Source organism: Aethina tumida, chromosome 2, assembly GCF_024364675.1.
Source record: "Aethina tumida isolate Nest 87 chromosome 2, icAetTumi1.1, whole genome shotgun sequence".
Lineage (NCBI taxonomy): Eukaryota > Metazoa > Arthropoda > Insecta > Coleoptera > Nitidulidae > Aethina > Aethina tumida.
The window spans coordinates 22,943,843-22,964,802 of NC_065436.1; the positions used below are offsets into that span (position 1 = coordinate 22,943,843).

The 20,960-nt window shown below is 32.3% G+C and overlaps 4 protein-coding genes and 1 long non-coding RNA gene across 8 annotated transcripts; 3 read left to right on the forward strand and 2 right to left on the reverse strand.

Moving 5' to 3' along the window:
• Positions 1-79: 79 nt before the first annotated feature.
• Positions 80-602, forward strand: LOC126264669 (uncharacterized). Its single transcript, XR_007547335.1, has 3 exons — positions 80-135; positions 227-362; positions 453-602. It is a non-coding gene; the product is annotated as an uncharacterized LOC126264669 (long non-coding RNA).
• A 527-nt stretch (positions 603-1,129) lies between these two features.
• On the reverse strand, positions 1,130-7,308 carry LOC109596780 (DNA topoisomerase 2). The gene is made up of 8 exons (XM_049962943.1): positions 7,162-7,308; positions 4,515-6,360; positions 4,121-4,461; positions 2,861-4,067; positions 2,504-2,775; positions 2,134-2,298; positions 1,932-2,076; positions 1,130-1,821 (listed from the first exon to the last, which is right to left on the reverse strand). The coding sequence occupies exons 1-8, from the start codon at positions 7,174-7,176 to the stop codon at positions 1,259-1,261; spliced, it is 4,554 nt and encodes a 1,517-aa protein (XP_049818900.1). The 5' UTR covers positions 7,177-7,308; the 3' UTR covers positions 1,130-1,258.
• A 499-nt stretch (positions 7,309-7,807) lies between these two features.
• LOC109596748 (N-acetylneuraminate 9-O-acetyltransferase) lies at positions 7,808-10,732 on the forward strand. Of its 2 annotated transcripts, none has more exons than XM_020012327.2 (6): positions 7,808-7,943; positions 8,000-8,096; positions 8,150-8,398; positions 8,636-8,903; positions 8,971-9,206; positions 9,265-10,732. In XM_020012327.2, exons 1-6 carry the CDS (start codon positions 7,820-7,822, stop codon positions 10,676-10,678), a joined length of 2,388 nt encoding a protein of 795 aa, XP_019867886.2. In that variant the 5' UTR covers positions 7,808-7,819; the 3' UTR covers positions 10,679-10,732. The 2 variants fall into 2 exon arrangements, with proteins under 2 accessions (XP_019867886.2, XP_049818602.1); XM_049962645.1 differs by having other exon boundaries at positions 7,828-7,897.
• Positions 10,733-11,218: 486 nt separating this feature from the next.
• LOC109596783 (SNF-related serine/threonine-protein kinase-like) lies at positions 11,219-18,405 on the forward strand. Of its 3 annotated transcripts, none has more exons than XM_049962988.1 (7): positions 11,219-11,234; positions 13,686-13,934; positions 13,999-14,398; positions 14,454-14,595; positions 14,650-14,859; positions 14,913-15,129; positions 15,186-18,405. In XM_049962988.1, exons 2-7 carry the CDS (start codon positions 13,692-13,694, stop codon positions 16,788-16,790), a joined length of 2,817 nt encoding a protein of 938 aa, XP_049818945.1. In that variant the 5' UTR covers positions 11,219-11,234; positions 13,686-13,691; the 3' UTR covers positions 16,791-18,405. The 3 variants fall into 3 exon arrangements, with proteins under 3 accessions (XP_049818945.1, XP_019867923.2, XP_049818944.1); XM_020012364.2 differs by lacking the exon at positions 11,219-11,234 and adding an exon at positions 11,998-12,156; XM_049962987.1 differs by lacking the exon at positions 11,219-11,234 and adding an exon at positions 12,037-12,088.
• Positions 18,406-19,232: 827 nt separating this feature from the next.
• LOC109596764 (15-hydroxyprostaglandin dehydrogenase [NAD(+)]) lies at positions 19,233-20,925 on the reverse strand. The gene is made up of 5 exons (XM_020012343.2): positions 20,772-20,925; positions 20,593-20,713; positions 20,177-20,283; positions 19,669-19,997; positions 19,233-19,575 (listed from the first exon to the last, which is right to left on the reverse strand). Exons 1-5 carry the CDS (start codon positions 20,862-20,864, stop codon positions 19,464-19,466), a joined length of 762 nt encoding a protein of 253 aa, XP_019867902.1. The 5' UTR covers positions 20,865-20,925; the 3' UTR covers positions 19,233-19,463.
• Positions 20,926-20,960: the final 35 nt, after the last annotated feature.

A 20,960-nucleotide genomic window follows, 5' to 3' on the forward strand; every position in this document is an offset into this window, starting at 1 on the left:
AAGAAACCAACCTTCAAAATCGATAGTATAAAAAGGAACTGCACTAATCCAAAACGCACCACCCGATCAATAAGTAGATCGATAACAGACGATGATTGATTTATGGCGGTTTAAATACTAAACACCAGGGTTTATGTAATTACAAGAACCAATTTTATATTAATAAGAAATTGTTATTTTTTTTAAATCTTTATTCAAAACTTCAATTTAATTTTCTTCATCATAGATTATTATGGAATTATGAGGCTATACCAAGCAGTTTTGCGGCGGACCAGGCAAACCAAGAGGGTGCACTGAAAATATTTGATACTTTCCATGAATGTATCTAGAGTATAATGACCAACCATTGGAAAGATGATAAGGTAATAGGGAAAGGAAAAGACAATAAATAATTATTTTATTTATCAATTAAACAATGATGTTAATTGTTCGTTGCTTTTGAATGTTTTCAGGCACATCCAGAACGACACTAGTTGACCGGGCAACAGTCAACTCAAAATAAGTTTTCCAACATTACTTCAGGAGATTTTTAACAAATTAACGCTTAGGTCGGCTTTTAATCGCATTAATCCATCATTTTAAGTATGATTGATGCATTCATTAAATTTTTAACATGTTTCTTATTAATGTAAAAATTGAGATTTTCAGAAATTGTTTATTTATTATATTGTATAATTTTTAAGTAATCTAACCAAGCATTCTCTTTCACCTTATTACAACAATTATAAGATTTTATTTTACATTAAATTAACTTCTTTATTTCTGAGAAATACCTCATTGACAAACATATTACGTAATATATATTTTCGTATTTTATTAAATTGTTAATAAGTATAGGACTGCCGTCACTTAGTATTCCTGTTTCAAAATAGTTAAAATCTGAATTATAAATCTGAGATCTAAATTATAAGTGTAACATTTGGTGTCTATTAAACATAATTGCAAATAAAATTGTATTTTAATTGTAAAGCTTGTTTCAGATTTTGTCTTATCTGAAAATCAAAAATAAGTGTAAAAAAATATTTACTCTATTTCTTTTATTTAATACATTACACAATAGTAAATATAAATTCGCATATTCAAACCTGATGTGGATAGGAAATTTGGAAGGAAGTAAATTAAACACAGATTTACAAAGTCAATAATTAAATCGTTTTATTTGAAAAATTTAATTAAAAACTAATTATGAAATTAAATAAAACGGGAACATCACATTCTACAATGATCTAAAATGAATTTAATCTTATTGGCGATATAATTAGTCATCATCAGAATCACTAGTAACTTTCTTTTTCTTCCTTGGCTTTGGTGCCGCTTTGGCCTTTGATTTACTGGCACCTTTTTTTGATTTAGCTGGAGCAAAGTCTTCATCGTCGCTGTCCTCGATATTAAAATCCATCGAGTCTACATCGGAATCTGATTGACTCGACACTACAATTTTTCGTTTTTTAGGTACTACCGGTTTGCTCTTTTCTTTTACATCATCAGTCTTCTTTCTCCCCACCAGATTATCAAACATATCTTCGGAAGTTTCGTGTACAGGAGGAGGTTTGTTGTCATCCTCGCTGTCAGACATTTTTTCTATTTGAGCTGGTGTATTATCTTCCACAATAGCGTCGTTGTCATGGAACATATCTTCATCATCAGATGAGATTTTAGTATCTTCTTCATCCGACATCGAATAATTAATGGCCTTTGCGACAGCTCTTCTCTCTCTAACAATTGGAGGAGCGACAGGTTCTGTATCGCTGTGCAAATCCGAATCTTCGTCATCGTCAACAATTTTCTTCTTTCTACCCCGTTTCTTTGGCTCACCATTTTCTGAAAATAATCAAATTATTTTTTTATTCACATTTGATGTACGGCTTAGAAAGCTATAATTATAAACTGAATGTCGCAGTATTAATTAATTAATAAGGAATTAACATTACCTGCTTTTCCAAATGCCAGTTTTGTTTGTTTAAGTCCATCAGATGCGGCTTCCTTTTTCTTACGACCTCGTGGTTTCTTTTCTTCTCCTGGACTGCCTATTCTCTCCTTAAGAGACTTTTTATTTACCATTTCATCAAATTCATCCTGAAATATAAATGAATTATGTACTTATTGACTACAATGAAATAAACAGAAACTTACTATATCCTCCAATCCACCTTCTTTTTTAATGCCTTTCTTCACTTTAGATTCCTTGATCTTAATAGATAGCTGAACCTTCTTTTTGATGTCCTCACTAATGGTTGGTACAACTCTTTCTGCCATTGGCGATGGCATAGTTTCACTTAGATTAATCTTTTTCCTTCCCTATAGAAAAAAAAAATAAATTAATTAATGTGCATAAAAATTCTTATATTATTGCGATAAAAAATTGTGTATGCATCATACAGAAAGTGTCAAAACAATAATGGTTATTAAATTTTCTTACCCTTCCTTTAGACCCTTCCTTAGCAGCACAAACAAATACTTTTAATATTGTAAAACGAGTACATTTTAATGTTCCATTACTTACCAATGTAGGTTTCTTTTCCTTCTCTTTCTTTACAGTTCCAGCTTCTTCACGTCGTTCTTTTTCTTCTACGATTTCTAATTGTTCGGAAAAGACATCGAGATCTTCCCTCCACAAATCGTTAGCTGATTTTTTACGAAGAATATCTAATTCGAATAATTTTTGATCGCGTTGCTTCAGAAGCTCATTCTTCCTTTCATCAGTCAACATCCACATGGACATGCCCAATAGATAGTCGAACTTTTTAACATCACTTAGACTTTTAAAAGCTTTCTCTGAAATATTAAAAAATGATCAACAAATAAATTTTACAAATTGTTATAATATGAACAATACAATTCTAGAAAGTTGATGTTTTACCTGGGTCTACAGGTTTTGCCTTAGAAGAAGAAGCTTTTGAGCCTTCTTGTTCTTCATCTTCATTGATCTCTTCTTCCTCATCTTTGTTTTCCTCTTCCTCCTCTGCTTTGATGCTTTCTTTCCACTCTTTAACTGGATCTGGAGAATAACCTCGCTGGATCAATTCATCAACTATTGTTTTCCTTTTCTTGTTTTCAACAACCAATACACCACTACACTTTTCCATTATGAATCTGGCTTGATTTGTCAACTTAGCTGCTTCAGCTTGCAAGACACCTTCTAAATAATCTTTTCTTGCTCCATAGAGTTTTGAACGAATAGTGAAAAATTCCGACATAATATCCATTACTGAATCGTATTTCCTCAAACAACCAAATTCGTCAAAGCAAACCATGGAGCTGGTGTTTATAATAGTTTGCAACTTGAAAACTTTGTGCAAGCCTTCTCTTTCTAAATTTTGTAATTGGCCACTAAGTAAAGTCACCACAAATTTTACAGTTGTATCTGTGTTATACTCTTTGTAGTCACTAATGATTGCTTTCACTTTTTCAGAACCATGTAATAAAGGTTCCAATACATTTTCTTTGTAATTTTGTGTCCAGACTCCAACAGGAAGTTCAGTAATTTCAATTTTATCATTGCCAATGATTGCAATTTCACCACTGACACAATATCTTCCAGACTCACAAAATTCAATAGTGCCTTTAAAATTTTTATACCAAGGTTGCAATTCTTTTGGATCTTCACTTTCTATCATTTTTCGTAAATTATCAACTAAATCTCTAGGATTATAATTTGGAATTTTAGTCATCCATCCAGTACCAATTCCCTCAGCTCCATTTACAAGAACCATAGGAATGATTGGAATATACCACACTGGTTCGATTTTCTGATTGTCATCATATTCATGTTTAAGCAGAGGATCATCTTGCGGATGGAAAATTAACCTCGTGAGTGGTGACATTTTTGTGAAAATATACCTGGGACTGGCTGAATCTTTTCCACCAGATAAGCGAGTACCGAACTGACCACGAGGCTCTAGCAAATTAATGTTGTTGCTTCCGACGAAGTTCTGAGCCAAATTAACAATGGTCATGCAAAGTGACACTTCACCATGATGGTATGCAGAATGTTCAGCTACCGAACCTGCTAATTGAGCAACCTTTACCTCCCTTTTATCGTTACGTTTGATGCAAGTGTACAACACCTAAAACATAATGTTATTGAATATTTTCCAAACATAAAATCGCTAAACCATACCTTTCTTTGACCTGGCTTAAGTCCATCAACTAAACTAGGTATGGACCTTACATTATCAGCGTTGGAGAACAGTACCAATTCTAAATTGACGAAATCTGTATACGACACATATTTCGTATCCTTTCCATATAGATATTTTTCAGGAAGACCGATTTCCTTTCTCCGTCTAGACTCAACCATGAAGTTGGTCAACCATTCTTTGCGGTGTTCAATGTGTTTTCGGCTGAAAGCTAAAACAATGTGGTCATCGTCTTCTTGGCCTTGGTAGCGGAACCTGATGCGGTGACGGGCCATATTAGTGAAATATTCTTTTGCTTCCTTCGACGAGGAAGTACCCAAACCTGTAAAAAAATTAATTAACAACAAAGTCAAACATTAATAAATAAAAAAATACCTTTGTAGTATTTGATACTGTAGGTATGTTGGTTAGGTGTGTTATTTTTCCACTCTTCAAATTCCGGTAGGGAATAAAACGACAATTCCTCGTTCTTCTTTCTAGCCTTTACAATAGGAGTAATGAATTCCTCCAAGAAATTTTGCTTTAGCAATTCTGGCCAGTTATAATGTATAAAATTAATAAGAAGTCCTTTAATATGTGATCCATCCTGATCTTGATCAGTCATTATCATAACTTTACCATAACGTAAAGTCTTCATATCATCTTCACTATTGTACTTCTTTTTATATTGCAAACCCAAAATCTTTATTAAGTTATTGATTTCCGCATTTTCTAAAATTTGTTTATGTGTAGCTTCTCGCACATTTAATAATTTACCTCTCAACGGAAAGACTCCATAGTAATCCCTTCCAATTACACCTAATCCTGAAACAGCCAGTGACTTGGCTGAATCTCCCTCAGTTAAGATTAAAGTACATTTCAAGGCGTTTTTGGTACCAGCTTCATTGGCATCCTCCAGTTTTGGAATACCTTTGAGTTTAAGGTGCTTTTTACCGCCTTTCTTTTCCAATTCGTTTTGAGCTTTAAACTTTGCCCATGATAATACTGATTCAACAATACCACTTTTTGTCACAGCATTAATAAACTTTTCACTTAGTGTACATTTAGATCCAAAACTTTTCATTTGCAGCGTCATATTTTCTTTCGTTTGCGAGTCAAAGGTTGGATTTACAATGAGACAATTAATAAACAGCCACATGTGATTTTTTACTTGAAACGGTTTGATATTAATACCTCCTTTATTTTTTTTCTTTAGTACCTCAATCAGTTGTTTTACTATCATGTCAGCCACATAATCGACGTGCCTCCCACCTTTCGTCGTCGCTATACTGTTGACGAACGACATTTGTTGAAAGCCACGATCGGACATGGTTAGAGCGACTTCCCATCGTTCATTGCATACTTCATGGATAACCTTTCGTCCTTCGTCCGACTTATCTTTAATGTACAAGTCGATGTAATCTTTAAAACTTTTCACGGGGACTCGTTTGCCGTTCAAGAATACTTTCACCCCTTTACTGGAGGATGCTACATCGAATGCTCTTCGAGACATTATACCCACTATATCATCATCCAGCTTTTCCATTTTAAACTTGGACAAATCAGGGCTGAAGGTGATTTTCGTGTAATCATCGCCCGCAAACTCCTTAACTTTGGCATCCGAAGCTTTTGTCATATTACTTGCCCAAGTCTGTTTGAACTGCTTTTTATATTCCTTAGTGGCAGTTTCAACCGTAAATTTTGTACTGAAAATGTTACATAACTTTGCACCATATCCGTTGCGTCCTCCAGTAACTTTTTCCTCTTCGTCATTATAATTAGAAGAAGTGAGAAGGTGACCAAAAATCATGGTGGGAACAAACATTTTCTCTTCCTTGTGCATAACTACTGGAATACCTTGTCCATTGTTCCAAACGGAGATAACATTAGCTTCCGGATCGATTTCAATTTTAATGCAGTCCATACGCTTGTCCCTTTGTTTGTTATCAGCAGCATTCACCAGAATTTCATCAAATATTTTGTACAAGCCGGGTACATATTCCACCTGTTTCTGGATCATTCTTCCCTCATTTTGATCGTAAATCCACATTACTTCCTGATGTTTCTCTACGGAACCGATATATGTGTCGGGACGCAACAAGATATGCTCTAGTTGAGACTTTTTCTGATAAGTTTTCTCGATGGTGCCCTTTTTCGATGTCTTCGAGGACGACGCAGATGGAGGATCCGGACCAGCGTCACCTTCACCCGCCGACCCATTGTTCATCTTCGCAAGCATACTCTAAAGAAATGAAAATGGTAATAAATAAAAAAAATGTGAATAGTAGGATATACAATTTTATCACATGTTTATTTTAAAACTAATTAATAGTAACATATCTTACTTTAGCCATTATATTTATAATATTTGGTTTTTATTTATTTTTTAATGATATAAAGTGAGGCTTAACCATTACACAAAATAAATGTAACAACATAGTTTTATTCCCACTTTACTTCATATATTTAATACCATAATCAAAGTAAAATAATTGAACAAGAGCATTCGAAGAACTATTTAGTAACAGAAAACAAAAATTATCATGACTATATTATATATATATATATATATATATATATATATATATATTATATATATCTAGTATGTATATGATAACATTCACATCACTTTTGATAAGTTAGAGAAATTGAAAATAAACTAAATATAAAAATTATAACGAATATTAATAACAAATCCACATTAACCTCGTATGAAAACAACGCTTAATAACGACTGAATCCATAAAAACTTGAAAAACATACTTTTTGACAACATTCACACAGATCAGATATATGACGCGTGAAACAAATGAAGCGCCAAATGACGCTAACGAGGATAATTACCCTATTAAAAAAATTTTAATTTCCAAAAGCAAAATTTTAAACATTATGAGTTTGCAAGTTTTACTCTCGACGCAAATTTATATCAACAAGTGCCGAAAATGCTGCCGCATACATCAAAAAATGCAAAAAACAGCTTGGCGGTTGATAACCTTGTCGGGCATTAAACATTTCTCAAAATACACAACAAAAGTAAGTTTACCTTTATATCCGCCATGGTGAACACCTAATGAAGAGGCAATTGATGTGCGTCCACTAATATTTTACATAAACATCACAATCATTTCAATATACAAATAAAATCATTGACACAATCTTTCAACAGCCGCTTGGCCATAAACTCGCACTTTCTGAGTCAACCGGCAACTACCGAACTTCTTCGTTAAAAATTTAAAACGTCCAATCACAGAATCGCTTGGGTTTATCCACCGCGAATCAGGTGGTCGCTAACGGTGTAGAATGCGCGGTAAAACTATTCATAAATCGATAAGTATTTATAAATTTGCAAATGACTCTTATTTCTATTTTCCAAGCTTATTCTAACAATAAAAAAATATAGTTAATAATTATTATTAATTAATATTTTACATAAACGCGATGTCGAAGTTAAATATACTTTATCAAAAATGTGATGAGATTGGCGCCAAATATAAAAATGAAACAAATCGAATATATTTCCGAAGTAGTTTCGTAATATTGTTTATTTAAAATATGTGTATTTGAATTATGTAAGTTTAACAACCTTCCTACATCCTCTCACACCACCATTATTTCATTTTCTTATCTTTTTGTAAACAAACATAACCATTAACTGTAAACATAACCTACTTGATGACTAAATAATGTAGAGTTTCTTTATTATGACTGAAAAATCCAGAATAGAAAAAGTAATTGAACAAATAAACTCGAAAAATGCAAAAAAAATAGCACTGTCATTGGTAATAATTTTTGCATGTTACCACTCTCTTTTGCATATTCGTCATGGTACTGAAATGTTCAAATATTTATTTATAAATGTTAATGATTTAATGTAATTTTAGGTACGAACTCTTGTAAGTGGTTGTTATCAGATGGAAGATACAAAGGTGATCAAGAATGGCAACCATATGGATGTATGCTCCATCCTTACACTAAAGCGTAAGATACTTTTATTAAAAACAACTTACTTTCTACACGCCAATAAATTTCAGTGATACAAGGAAATGTTTACGATACATAGCTTATTATGGAAAGCATTCCCATTTTGTTTTCATAGGAGACTCAAGGATAAGACAATTATACACTGCATTTGTTGATCATTTACAACAAGATGATATTGCAATGAACAAACATGATAAAAATCTGGAAACTAATTTGACACATGTTGACCCAAAATTGAAAATTATTGTTGAATTTATCTGGTCCCCATATATTTCTAATAAGATGGTTGATAGTTTTAGGTAAAAAAAAAAAAATTAACATAATGATAGCTAATTTATATATTACTGTAGTTTTCACTTTTGTTTCCAAAATTGATTCACTTATAAAAGGAACTTTTCAACTTCTATTACTACCAACTTAGATTGTTAGTATTTCTCAAACATTCAGTTTAATAGTTTTGTCCTGCTAAAGAATCATTTAATATTAAGTTATATTATTAATCTTGGTTAATTGGAAATTTAACTTTATGTTTATAGAAAATGGGAAAAATCAAAGGATCCTCCCTCGGTCATAATTGTTGGATCTGGTCTCTGGGCTATAAAGCAATCAAATTTATCTATGACAAAAGTAAAAAATTACCATCTGAATTTAACAAGGCTTGTACAACCCATTGATAATTTGTTTAAAAAAAAATCAAAAACATTATGGGCACTTCAGGAGCCTGTTAATCCAGATAAACTGGCACCAGAAAATCAGATGATAACAAATGAACAAATTGACTTGTATAACAAAGAAGCAATACAGGTAAATAAAATTATCAAGTGTAGAGATTATTTAAAGTGGTAAATTGCTTTTCCCATTGTTATTTCAGGTTCTCACACATTCTGAAGCATTTTTATGGTGGAGTGTGCGACTGGTTGGACAGGGAATGATATCAGAGAGTCCAGATGGCATACACCTTGCAAGCAGGGCTCTTCGCCACGACACGCAAATCTTACTTAACATGTACTGTAATGACTACATGAATTACAATGATGGTACTTGTTGTAGTTCAATGGAAGGTCATACCACACTACAAATTGTTACTTTTGCGATATTGGCATTATGGTAGTTAAGTAACAAATTGTTTATACACAAAGTACATACATTTGTATTTATATTTTAGTGTGGTGACGGCGTTAGCAATGCTACTTCATAGGCTTATTAAAAAATGCCAGGGAAATCCAGTCCATGAATATTCGATGCTGCCTGAGAACGACACGCAGATGGCGAATAATCCCGAAAATTGTTACACTTTATTTAAGTCGATATCAATTATGGCTGTAATAATGGCGTATTTTTTTATCTGTGATAGAACTAATTTTTTTATGAAAGAAAACAAATATTACTCAGAATTCAGCTTTTGGCTTCCAATTGGTTATGTAACAGTATTGGGTTTGTTTTTTACTGAAGATAGTAAATATACGAAAGTTTTACATCGTGATCAAATTAATGAATGGAAAGGTTGGATGCAAATATTCATTTTAGTATATCATATTACTGGTGCTAGTAGAATTTTAATCATAAACATGCACATTAAAGTTTTAATATCAGCCTATATATTTTTACTATCATATGAGCAATTTTGTTATGCATGGAGAAGGGGAGATGTTGGGATCGTAAATTTTTTTAGGCAGCTGTTCCAGCTTAACTTAATAACTGTGACTTTATGTCTATGTATGAATCGTCCATATCAGTTTTATTATTTTGTACCGTTGCTTTCGTTTTGGTACGTCGTCAATTATTGTTTTTTGGTGTTTCCCCCGCACATTTCAGCACAAAGTTCCGAAAATAATATGATTCAATATTTTTATTTATTAATCAAACTTATTTGCTTGTGTACTATAATAACAATTTTGTTTATGTCTGAGGTGTTTTTCGAAAAAATATTTGTAACCAGACCGTGGAAAGCTTTGTTTGTAACAACTGATGATGATATTCATGACTGGTGGTTCCGATGGAAGCTCGACAGATACTCTGTTTTATATGGAATGTGTTTTGCTGTTCTGTTACAATTAGCACACAGACATTGCCTGTTTGACGACAACAACCACAGTAATTTGTTTTCAAGGGGCATTTCATTGAGTTTAACACTGGCTAGCCTCCTCGGAATCGGAATTTACATAACAGTCACATTTTTATGTAGCAACGAATTTGAATGCAGTGAAATACATTCCTACATAGTTTTTCTACCAATAATCGGTTACATTATGTTAAGGAACATATCAGGTGTTCTCCGCACCCGCTACTCGACATTATTTGCCTGGTTCGGGGAAATATCTTTAGAATTATTCATCAGTCAATACCACATATGGCTTGCTGCAGATACACACGGTGTTCTAGTACTTATTCCCGGTTATCCCGTTTTGAATGTGATAGTAACTTCGTTCATTTTCATCTGCGCCTCCCACGAAATGCACAGAGTTACTAAAGTCTTGTTGCCGTATGCGGTTCCCTCCGATTGGAAGCTGGTTCTTCGTAATTTTATTCTTTTCTTAGCTATATTAGTGCCTATTGGTATTAAGGACGGCATGTTTTAAGTGTGTGATATAATTTATAAACTATATTAATTTAGAATAAAATATTAATTCACATAGGGTTGTTTAATTTATTTCCTTTAATATACTGTGTGACCCATTTGAAATCGGAACACCCATAAAATTTGTCCAGTTTTGACAAACTTTTTTTTTAATCGTAAAGCCTGAAAATATGTACTTATACAAAAAAATCATTTTTTTTTTTTCAAAACCAAAACGTACAGGGTAATTTTTTAGACTTAAAAATTAAAGAAATACACTCAAATTTTTTATAGAAAATCTAACTACACCACTGGATTAAGCACCTCTTGAAATGTATATACCTATCGAAAAGTGTTTGATCTCACTGAATTTTAAAAGAGACATTTTATATGACATGAGACTGTCTCTGTCGTACTTGATGTCTCTCTCAAATTGCAGTTGGATCAAACGCTTTTCGATTGGTATATCAAATTTCATAAAAAAATATACATATTCATAATTCTATGGAAAAAAGGATACGTTATGGTTTGAGGTTTCTTCTTTAGGCATGGTATAGGACCAACACAGAAAATTATTGGTAAAATTCATTTATATTATGAAGTATGTAATGGAACCATTTTCTAACCATAATTCACTAGTTACATGAATTTTTAGAAACTGTTCAAAATTGGTTGCACATTTATTTTATTTAAGGTTTAATTTAAGTAGAAATTATTTTCATTTAAGTACAAAATTAAGTATTTGTAAAAATAATATATTGTAAATAATTTAAATAAATATAAGATATTTTATTTTAATTTAATTAGAGGTGTGCATTTCCTAACTAACATTAAACTGTAAATTGTGCTATTTTTCTGGCTACACTGTATATTTTTGCTTCTTTATAACATGTAGTACGAAATATTTTCTACAGTAATATCTTTATAAATTTCGTTAAATTTTAATTAGAGAAACATTAAATATTAAAAGTAATTAGTTTACTTTTAAATAATAAATTTTGATCATCCTCAGAGAATACAGTCCTATACAGAACTACATTTTATTTTAAACTTGGTAGCAATGAGCTCCGGTAAATTTAAAGGGGTCTACATCGTTGTCACATTGTTCATATGTACCAGTTTGTAATTTTCAGAATTTGTAACCTGCGGGTAACAATAAAATATAATCAATATAAAAAGGCTACTTATAATTTTAAAATTACTGTCTTATTTCTGTAATTTTCTAACGCCAAATAACCCTAATAAGTATTCGACATTCTAATAATAGGAAATATACTCGGAGCGTCTATTTTAAACTTGGCAACACACGGCTCTAGAGTAGTTTGTCGATGATGTCAAATATGTCAGTTTATCAATTGTAAAAGCTAATATTTATAAACATTTGCTAAAGGACATTGTTATAAAACTTAAATATTGTGATTAATAATTGTTCGTAAGTGTGTTTACTATGTTATATAGTTTAGTTGGTTCGAAATAAGTCGGAGGCTTGGACGTTAAAAAGTAAGTTTGTCACCCACATTATTAAAATGCAAATGCCGTTTATCGCCGTATATTCCGAAAGTAAATAGATTTTTCCGCATTATCTGGTTTCATTGTGTAGATAACATTGTCTTATTAGAAATCCGAGTAAAAATTTAGAATTACAGTCTCATATATCCGAGGAAATTTTGCCTTGGAACGGTTACTGTGTTTATATTTTTTGTTAACACTACGGTGTTATAATGTTCAAATTTGGTGTGTTTGCATGTACTAAAATAATACTGGGTTGGTCGTTTGTATTTTTAATCGTCTATAATTAATCCGGTAACGTTCCACGAATAACAAATAATTGCGAATTAATTTGGCGTTCCTTAACTGGCTTCTAATTATGTCATAGGGCATCAATGAATGAAATTCCTCAATCTTGATTCCGCATCGCGAGATGGCGTCAATAGCCACTATGAGAAATTGTTTCCGTCTTTTATTTATAATCCGCACACATGGACGGAAAACTGAATAAACCAGTTTATGTGATATATTTATAAATAAACATTAAAAGAAAATTTAGAATTTGGCTTAACACTCATGCGCATCGATTTACGTCAGAAATGCCATCGTCTGGAACTGAAATATTTTTACCAATACTCGTCCTTGTTTAATAAAATTAATTACCTATTTCTATTTAATGGTAGCCGGATTTTGATTTCACGATTTATTTATATAAAATTGTAACTATTGTATTTCCATGTATAATCTTTACATTAGCAGTGTGGCAATTACTCATTTGTTTATTATATGCAAGTACACATGTACTGGATTCTTGAATCAAAATCATGTTTTTAAGTTTTTATTTTAGATTTAATTGCACTATATTCTTTCTCCCACAATTTATTTTGTACTTAAATCAAAATAATTTATACTTAAATTATATCTTAAACAAAATAAATACACTTTAAACAAAATTGTTAATATTTTAATTTAAATTAAATCTCTGGATTTCTTTCTTCTCATTGGAAATGAACTTATTTAATAATGTCAAGCCAAGACTTCTACTCAGCTTCCCTGACGGAGCTTAACTGTCCGCCCTCGTAGGTCTTCTGCTTAGGACTTCCGCTGATTCCATTCAAGTACTATATTTATGCAATCAACAGTACTACTTGCGTTTCACATGAATTTTGTGCTGTTTCTCTGGTCTCTACTGTTTGAATTTTTATTATTATATTATATTATTTCTTTATAATATTGCTATCATGTTATTACAACATAATTTATCGTATACAATAAATAAATTGTAATCTCCACAAAAATATACCTTTATAAACTTGTGTTTTTCCTGGAACCATCATACTAAACAAAATGACTAATTAGTCAAATATGTTAATCACAATTATGATGCACAGATTGTTTGTGATTGGTGTGATTAAAATGCTAATTACTATGGAATGTGCAACATTCCTTAGAAAAAAATCTAATTTAAAATATTTTGATGTTTACAACTAACATTAAAACGTACTATCTCCGGTTAGTCTTCAGTAGACATTTTTTCGCAGTTTATAATGCAGCGTGGCCTCCGCATTGGCGGCGGCGGCAGCACGGATTCCAACTCGTTGGTGGGATTCAGGTCGCGACCATACGATGGCAAGATTGCCGGTCTGTACGATCTGGAGGAGACTCTGGGACGGGGACACTTCGCCGTCGTCAAATTGGCGCGACATGTATTCACCGGCGAAAAGGTAGCCGTTAAGGTCATCGACAAGAGCAAACTGGATGAGGTGTCGAAGGCTCATCTATTTCAAGAGGCAAGTCAGACGAAACTGATAGGTACGGTTTAGTTATTGGATAATTTTGTGTTGTATCCAATAGGTTCGTTGTATGAAGCTGGTTCAACATCCGAATGTCGTAAGATTGTACGAAGTAATCGACACCGCCACTAAATTGTACTTAATTTTGGAATTGGGTGATGGTGGCGACTTATATGAATACATCATACGACATGATAGTGGATTACCTGAAGAAATGGCCAAAGAATACTTTAAACAAATTGTAAAGGCAATATCGTATTGTCACCAGTTGCATGTTGTGCACAGGGATTTGAAGCCGGAGAACGTGGTGTTCTTCAAGAAACTTGGTATAGTTAAATTGACTGATTTTGGATTTAGTAACAAATTTTATCCAGGCCAAAAATTAGAAACGTCTTGTGGTAGTTTAGCTTATTCAGCACCAGAGATCCTTTTAGGAGACTCATATGATGCACCTGCCGTTGGTAAGTTAATGTGTATTAAAACTATCAAAGTACTTACATTTTAAAACAATTTTAGATGTGTGGTCTTTGGGTGTAATTTTATATATGTTAGTATGTGGCCAACCTCCATTTCAAGAAGCAAACGATTCTGAAACTTTAACCATGATTATGGATTGTAAATACAGCGTTCCTCCACATGTCTCTAAAGAGTGTAAAGAGTACGTTAAAAAATATCAATTTATGTAACAATTTATTGTAATTATATTTTCCAGCTTAATTGCTCGTATGCTTATCAGAAACCCCGAAAAAAGGGCCACGCTACCCGAAATTGCCAGCCACCCTTGGCTGGGTGTTAGTACTCAAGAAAATCCTTCAGACGTTCAGCCCCTGGTCTGCAGAGAACAACTCTGCGAAGAAGATCACAATTTGATTGTACAAAAAATAGTAAATGGAAATATTGCAACTAAAGAAGAAATTCAAGAGTGAGTTTTAGTTTGTTGATTAATCTTTATTATGTTAAAATTGGTGTTTTCAGATCTCTAGACCGAAATGACTACAATCACATAACGGCAACCTATTACTTATTAGCAGAAAGAAAGCTTAGATCTAAAAGACAGGAACTTAATGTTAAAAACAGAAGACCGGAGTTTCTTGCCGTGCCTCAAGCTTCACCTGCCCAGAAAAAGGACAACGGTACTACTCCAAATTCATCTCTGTTAAGTGTGCCAAGGACCCCAGGAGACTTGCCGCAGGTATTTTATTTAAATGAAAATAATAGTTTCGTATTATTTGAAGATTTTGTTTGCAGAGATCCCGAAAGTGTAGCATAGTACAAGAAGATGAAGAAGAGGAGGATATTTCCAGTTGTTCAGGAAGGGAGGATCTAGGGCCCCCATTAAATCGCAGAGGTTCTAGATCTGAAGGTAGACTCAACTTGGCATTGCAAGAAAGACTTGCTGAATGTGACAGAAGAAAATTGACGACTGAGAATGAAAAAGTTGATGCAATAAAACACACGAAAGAAAAACCTTGTGTTAACACACAAAAGTGTCCAATGGGAAAAAGCAATAGTATGATAGAATCTCCGTTACAAAATAAACTGATAAAAGACATGTCTACCAAGGGTATCGCGACCACCACCATAATAACTGATAGTTCAACAATATCTATACCCATTATCACCAGCAACACCGGCTCCACTCAAAGTAATCTGGTACCGAAATATAAAACAATGCCATCGCCCACTCGACCGACTTTCTCAACACCGGGATCAAACGCACAACTAAACGAAATATTCGAGGAAGATTGCAACGAGAATTCCCGCGTCTCGTCCAGGCAATTCGTCAGTCGCAATCAGAACAGAACTCCCTACGAACAGAGGCGATCAAAATTTCATAAATCGAGAACGGCCTCGTGCAGTTCGTCGGATGCGAGCGACGACGATAGTGAAAAACGGAAAAAGAGGGCACACAAATTGAACACTTCCTCCAAACCCTTCCAAGGCCGTCGAGACAGTCACGACGACAGCAGTGACTCTCAAGAGCCGGGCACCGGTTGCGGAACTGGTGGTACCAACAGCACCATCAAAAGTAACACGTTGACCGTTCAGTCTAACACTCATCACACCTCACAGGACAGCAATAAGAATGGGGGCAACAATGGAAATACGGGGGGTAGGAAAAACTCCTCAAATACAAGTGCAATGTTTGGTAGGAGGCATAAAGGTAGTAGACGTAGGAATGGGGAAACTCGGCTAAGGGAGAGTCAGTCTTTGAACAGAATAACTGAAGTACAGGAAGATGGGGCTCATTCTCTTGTAATTAGTACTGCTGCCGTCGGAGTTCAAGGCAATGTGACACCCAGAGTGAAGGGAATTGGCGCTAAACTTTTGCAGGGTATAAATTTATCCGTAAAAAAATCGAATGAAGATAAATGTTCGAAGGGCGAAGATAAATCTTCTCACGTTTCTCGACGGGACACTATCCGTACTGTAGCTTTGCAGTCTATCGATTTTGACAAAATATCTAAAGACCCCAAAACTAACTACCAGTCTGTATTAAGCGATAAATCAAACATTAAAAAAATAAGAATACTGGGTAAATATTTCCAAGTACATAAAAAGCTTTGCATACCTATACCGGGCATATTTAACCGAAATCGACTATATAAAACTCAGTCGTGTAGTTCATTGTCAGCAGACAAGATCGCAATGAATTCAGAGACACTGAGATGTCGTCAAAGAGCCGTAAGTGTAGTAAGGAACAGTATAGGTAGTGAGGGTGATATAAATCAAAATCACAATGATCACAGAAGGAAATCTACTGTAGTACAATTAAATAACGTGTGTAACGAGCTGACTGGAATTTGTGCTACGCATTTAGGGCAAGCGTCAAAATGTTGCAGTTTCTGTTAATTTTTAATTTAATCATTAAACCAAAGTTATATAAGTTGAAAAGCTCAAGCTCATGACATATAGCCAAAGCAAGTTTATAAGTTTTGTTTTCTTTATATTTTAATGTACATATTTAAGTTAAGTTTATTGTATGCTAACCTACGCTAATCAAAAATAATCTGTTGAATTAAACAAGGTCTATATGCTATCATTATAGTGTATAATAATATTACTATTGAAATTTCAAGCTTGTAGCTATCGCTGGTCGGTAGAACTACAGTTTACCTACATGTGTACTGGTTATATTATTCCATTTGCTGTAATGTATTCTGTAATAATTATGATACAGTTTGTTAATGCTATGGATAGTTATATTAATAATTAACACCACCCATCATAGTACTTGTTATTCAAGGGGTATTAATGCCAATGGTAGGATAATATATGTTTTTAGATTCTCACAAAGTGAAAAACTATAATAATTAATATCATTAATATATGCACATATCTTTATTTTATTTTACAACACTTCTGAAATTCCGCGTTTGAAATATCATGATAAATATAAATAAGGCTTTTGGTAACTGCAATTAATACCTCTTGCCTTACATTTCTTGTTCCTAACCAATTGATCAAATATGATGTTAAATGTTAACTCTCCCTGAATATGTGAAATTAACTCAGTGTTTATTGTGTAGGAAATATTTTGTATATATTAATGTACTACTATCTGTTTACTGTGCAATAGATTTAGGTCTTCCAGACTGAATGCTAAAAGGAACTTAAAGTTTACATAATATTTAAAGTGTCAAAATGTCACCCATTATGTTAAAAGTTAAATGGTGAATTATTTTCTTATACATATATTACTTTCTACTCAGAATTTTAATAAAACATGTATAATGTAAGAACATTTATAAAATTCGGTTTGAGAAAAAATGTATGAAGTAAGAGAGTATATACTAACAGAGTTTAATAATTTTTGTATTAAATACATTAAATGGTAAAGCTAGAGCGAATTAAATGTTGTTTTTTAGAATTGATCTTAACAAGACTGATTAAGTAGTGATGATAGAAATATGCATTTAAATTGAACTCTAGCTTAATTATTTATTATTTTAAAATGCAAATTATTTCGTAATACTTATTTAATTATATTTTTAGATATTTTAAATAAAATCTACTTTTACTGAAATACATTATTTCCAAACTGAATTTCATCTAAAATTATTTCATTCCATATAATTATCAAAGAAGAATTTTGTATTCATTCTTCATTCCCTTAACGCTTTCAACAAATAGTTTCAACTAGACTGACCCAAATCTGAATTCGTTACATTTAATCTATATAGGTAAATTTATATTATTGAATATTAAAGGTATTGGATACTTCATATTGTATGTGCTATGCACAGATACGGTTTTCTTGTTATTTTCTTATGAGTAAGTTGAGTTTATATTATATCTTATTTATTATATTTAATGTTTTCAAACACTACATACTTATCTGACACGTTTTGTGTGCCTTTGATTTGCGTGTAATTACTTGATGTCAAGCTGGTCTTGTCGTTAGTACAGATGACTCTGGGCACATATTAGTGCATGTAATAATAAATATCTATTTAACAATGAAATTTGTTTATTTATCTCCTTCCATTTTGCCATCCCAAACATTAAAATTAATAAAATTTAATTTAATTTTATATACAGTAAATGCCACTTTTACTATAATTTCAATCAATGATTTGTTTCCACTCTTTCAATTATTGAAAACTAATTTAATGAGTGTGATAATGTCTACTTGAATTATTCTGAATAAATCAAATTACTCTTATAAAAAATGTAAATAATGTAGTTTTTAAAATGTAATTAATGTAGCTTCTATAAACTACAAGAATTGTTTCTATTACCTTATCGGATGTGTTGACAATGTTCGGAATTTTAATAAAATATGTGTATTATAAGAATATTTTTAATATTCGTTTTGAGAAAAAATAAGTTTAACTGAAAAGAATATACAAACAGGGCTTATTAATTTAATTTTTATATTAAAAGTAAACTTAATTTTTATATTAAAAGTAAACTTGAAACTGATTAAGTATTGTTTATTAAATTATAGAAATATGCATTTAAACTGAATTCTGTTTATCATTTTAAAATGGAAATTATTTCATTATCAAATCAAATCTATTTGTATTGAAAAATTATTTCATTCCATATAATAAATGAAGAAAAAATCTGAAATTAATATTAAAGGCATTAGATATTTTATTTCATTCGTGCTATACACAAATACGGTTTTATCGTATTTAATGTTTTTAAACACTATATACTTTAATTTGTGTGAATTATTTGATGTCAGGCTGATCATGACGTTAGTACAGATGACTCTAGGCACATATTAATGCAATATCTATTTAACAATGAAACTTGTTTATTTATTTCCTTTTATTTAGTCATCCCCAAAGATATTAAAATGAATCAAATTTACTTTAAATGTAAATGGTAGTTGTTCGTTAAATTAAATATCCAGCTAAAATATTAAATTGTATTTTCAAATAAAAACATTACAAGTATTAATAAACCGCGTCTAATTAAACAAATAATTTAAGCGAATAACATGTATATGATTTGGCTTTTGAAGCTAATTTATAATATAAAAAGTACAAATTTTATGTATATCAATACATATCATTAGGGAAATATAGATAATTGTTTTGGTGGTGTGTTGTTTTCAATCAACCAGCTCGATCCACTGGGAGCTTTTTGAATAAGTTCAATCAGTGATTTGGCGACTGTTTCAACTCTGAAACCAATAAAATTTAATTATATAAAACTAATTTAATGCATGTAATGTCTCTTTGAATTATACTAAATATATAAATTTACGGTTAATTACCTTATCGGGGAAGTGTTGGCTATGTCTGATTGCCACGCTTGTTCATATTCAGTGCTCAATATCCTTTTTCTGGGATCACCAGTAAGCGCGGTCTCAGTCGGTGATGGACAGACACTAATAACTCGTACACCAGTTAATTTAACATGATATTGATCACCATAAGATCTGGTTAATGCGGCTACTGCATGTTTGGTCGCAGTGAAAACGGGTAACGAAACTAGAGGATGAGAACTACAACTGGATCCAGCGTTCACCACCACACCCCCAGAACCTCCTCTGTCTTTCCCCAGAAATCTGAATGCCAGGAGCAGACCCCTAATAACGCCATTCTGAAAAGGAAAACAATACTTAATCATAAGAGTAATAATAAATTTATATTGTTACATTCATTGGAAGTTAAATAAAGAAAAAATTATGTGTTTTTAATTAAATAATAAATACCAGTATGCAATAAATTTGCTTAGTAACACAGAAATAAGTAATAGTCAGGAAAATGTTTATTACTTACCAAATTAACATCCACTTCCAATTCCCATAATCGGTCGTTCATAACGGATGCATTGTTTACAACTATGTCTACTCCACCTAATTTAGATATTGTAGTTTGGAATGCCTCTGAAATTAATCATACACAAAACATTTCTTAAACATTTCTTATTTTTAAATGTTTAATACTAAACATAATTTTAATTAATAAAATATATTTTATTTATTAATTTGAAAAAGGAGATGACACAGAAATTTTTAATTTTATTTTGCAAGTGACATAAAAATGAATTCTATTAAAAGTTATAATAATATCCATAACTTTATTTACTTATTCGTATATTTTCTGATTTAAATAAATGAGCCAGCAAATTCTATTTTTAAATCACAAAAATCGACAAATTATTAAATATTAATTAAAAAACTTCGTTAACACACCTTCAAATTGTAAATAATCAGTCACGTCACATGGACAAAATATCACTCTGTCCTTGGAAGATTTTGAAAGTTGATGAAGCAGCTCTTCCCCGGCGTCCGTATTGATATCACATATAGACACCTGAAGATGAAAAACAAGGCGTTAAACAACTGACACTAAGCACGCCCAGTTTCAATACCTTGCATCCCTGTTTGTAAAGTTCCTTACAGTATTCCCTGCCGTATCCCGAAGCTCCCCCAGTGACAAGGGCTACTTTCCCTTTTAAGTCCATGACTGTAGCGAACGGAAAACGATTGTTTTCCCAGTTCCGTGTCGTCGACCGCACCCTTGAGCGTCGCGACGGTGGCACATAGAGCGCAGGTTTACT

What these genes read in the sequence shown, in the direction of transcription:
- LOC109596780 (XM_049962943.1), bottom strand. An exon ending in AGGAAAAGAAACCTACATTG is followed by an intron (nt 2,299 to 2,503) that starts GTAAGTAATGGA and finishes TTTTTTCTATAG; the next exon opens with GGAAGGAAAAAGATTAATCT. An exon ending in ACTGGCATTTGGAAAAGCAG is followed by an intron (nt 1,822 to 1,931) that starts GTAATGTTAATT and finishes GATTATTTTCAG; the next exon opens with AAAATGGTGAGCCAAAGAAA.
- LOC109596748 (XM_020012327.2), top strand. Translation starts at nt 7,820, where the DNA reads ATGACTGAAAAATCCAGAATAGAAAAAGTAATTGAACAAATAAACTCG. An exon ending in TCTTTTGCATATTCGTCATG is followed by an intron (nt 7,944 to 7,999) that starts GTACTGAAATGT and finishes ATGTAATTTTAG; the next exon opens with GTACGAACTCTTGTAAGTGG. An exon ending in ATAACAAAGAAGCAATACAG is followed by an intron (nt 8,904 to 8,970) that starts GTAAATAAAATT and finishes TTGTTATTTCAG; the next exon opens with GTTCTCACACATTCTGAAGC.
- LOC109596783 (XM_049962988.1), top strand. Translation starts at nt 13,692, where the DNA reads ATGCAGCGTGGCCTCCGCATTGGCGGCGGCGGCAGCACGGATTCCAAC. An exon ending in AGGCTCATCTATTTCAAGAG is followed by an intron (nt 13,935 to 13,998) that starts GCAAGTCAGACG and finishes TGTATCCAATAG; the next exon opens with GTTCGTTGTATGAAGCTGGT. An exon ending in CCCCAGGAGACTTGCCGCAG is followed by an intron (nt 15,130 to 15,185) that starts GTATTTTATTTA and finishes TTTTGTTTGCAG; the next exon opens with AGATCCCGAAAGTGTAGCAT.
- LOC109596764 (XM_020012343.2), bottom strand. Translation starts at nt 20,864, where the DNA reads ATGGACTTAAAAGGGAAAGTAGCCCTTGTCACTGGGGGAGCTTCGGGA. An exon ending in TGATTATTTACAATTTGAAG is followed by an intron (nt 20,284 to 20,592) that starts GTGTGTTAACGA and finishes GATTAATTTCAG; the next exon opens with AGGCATTCCAAACTACAATA. An exon ending in GCCAACACTTCCCCGATAAG is followed by an intron (nt 19,576 to 19,668) that starts GTAATTAACCGT and finishes TATTGGTTTCAG; the next exon opens with AGTTGAAACAGTCGCCAAAT.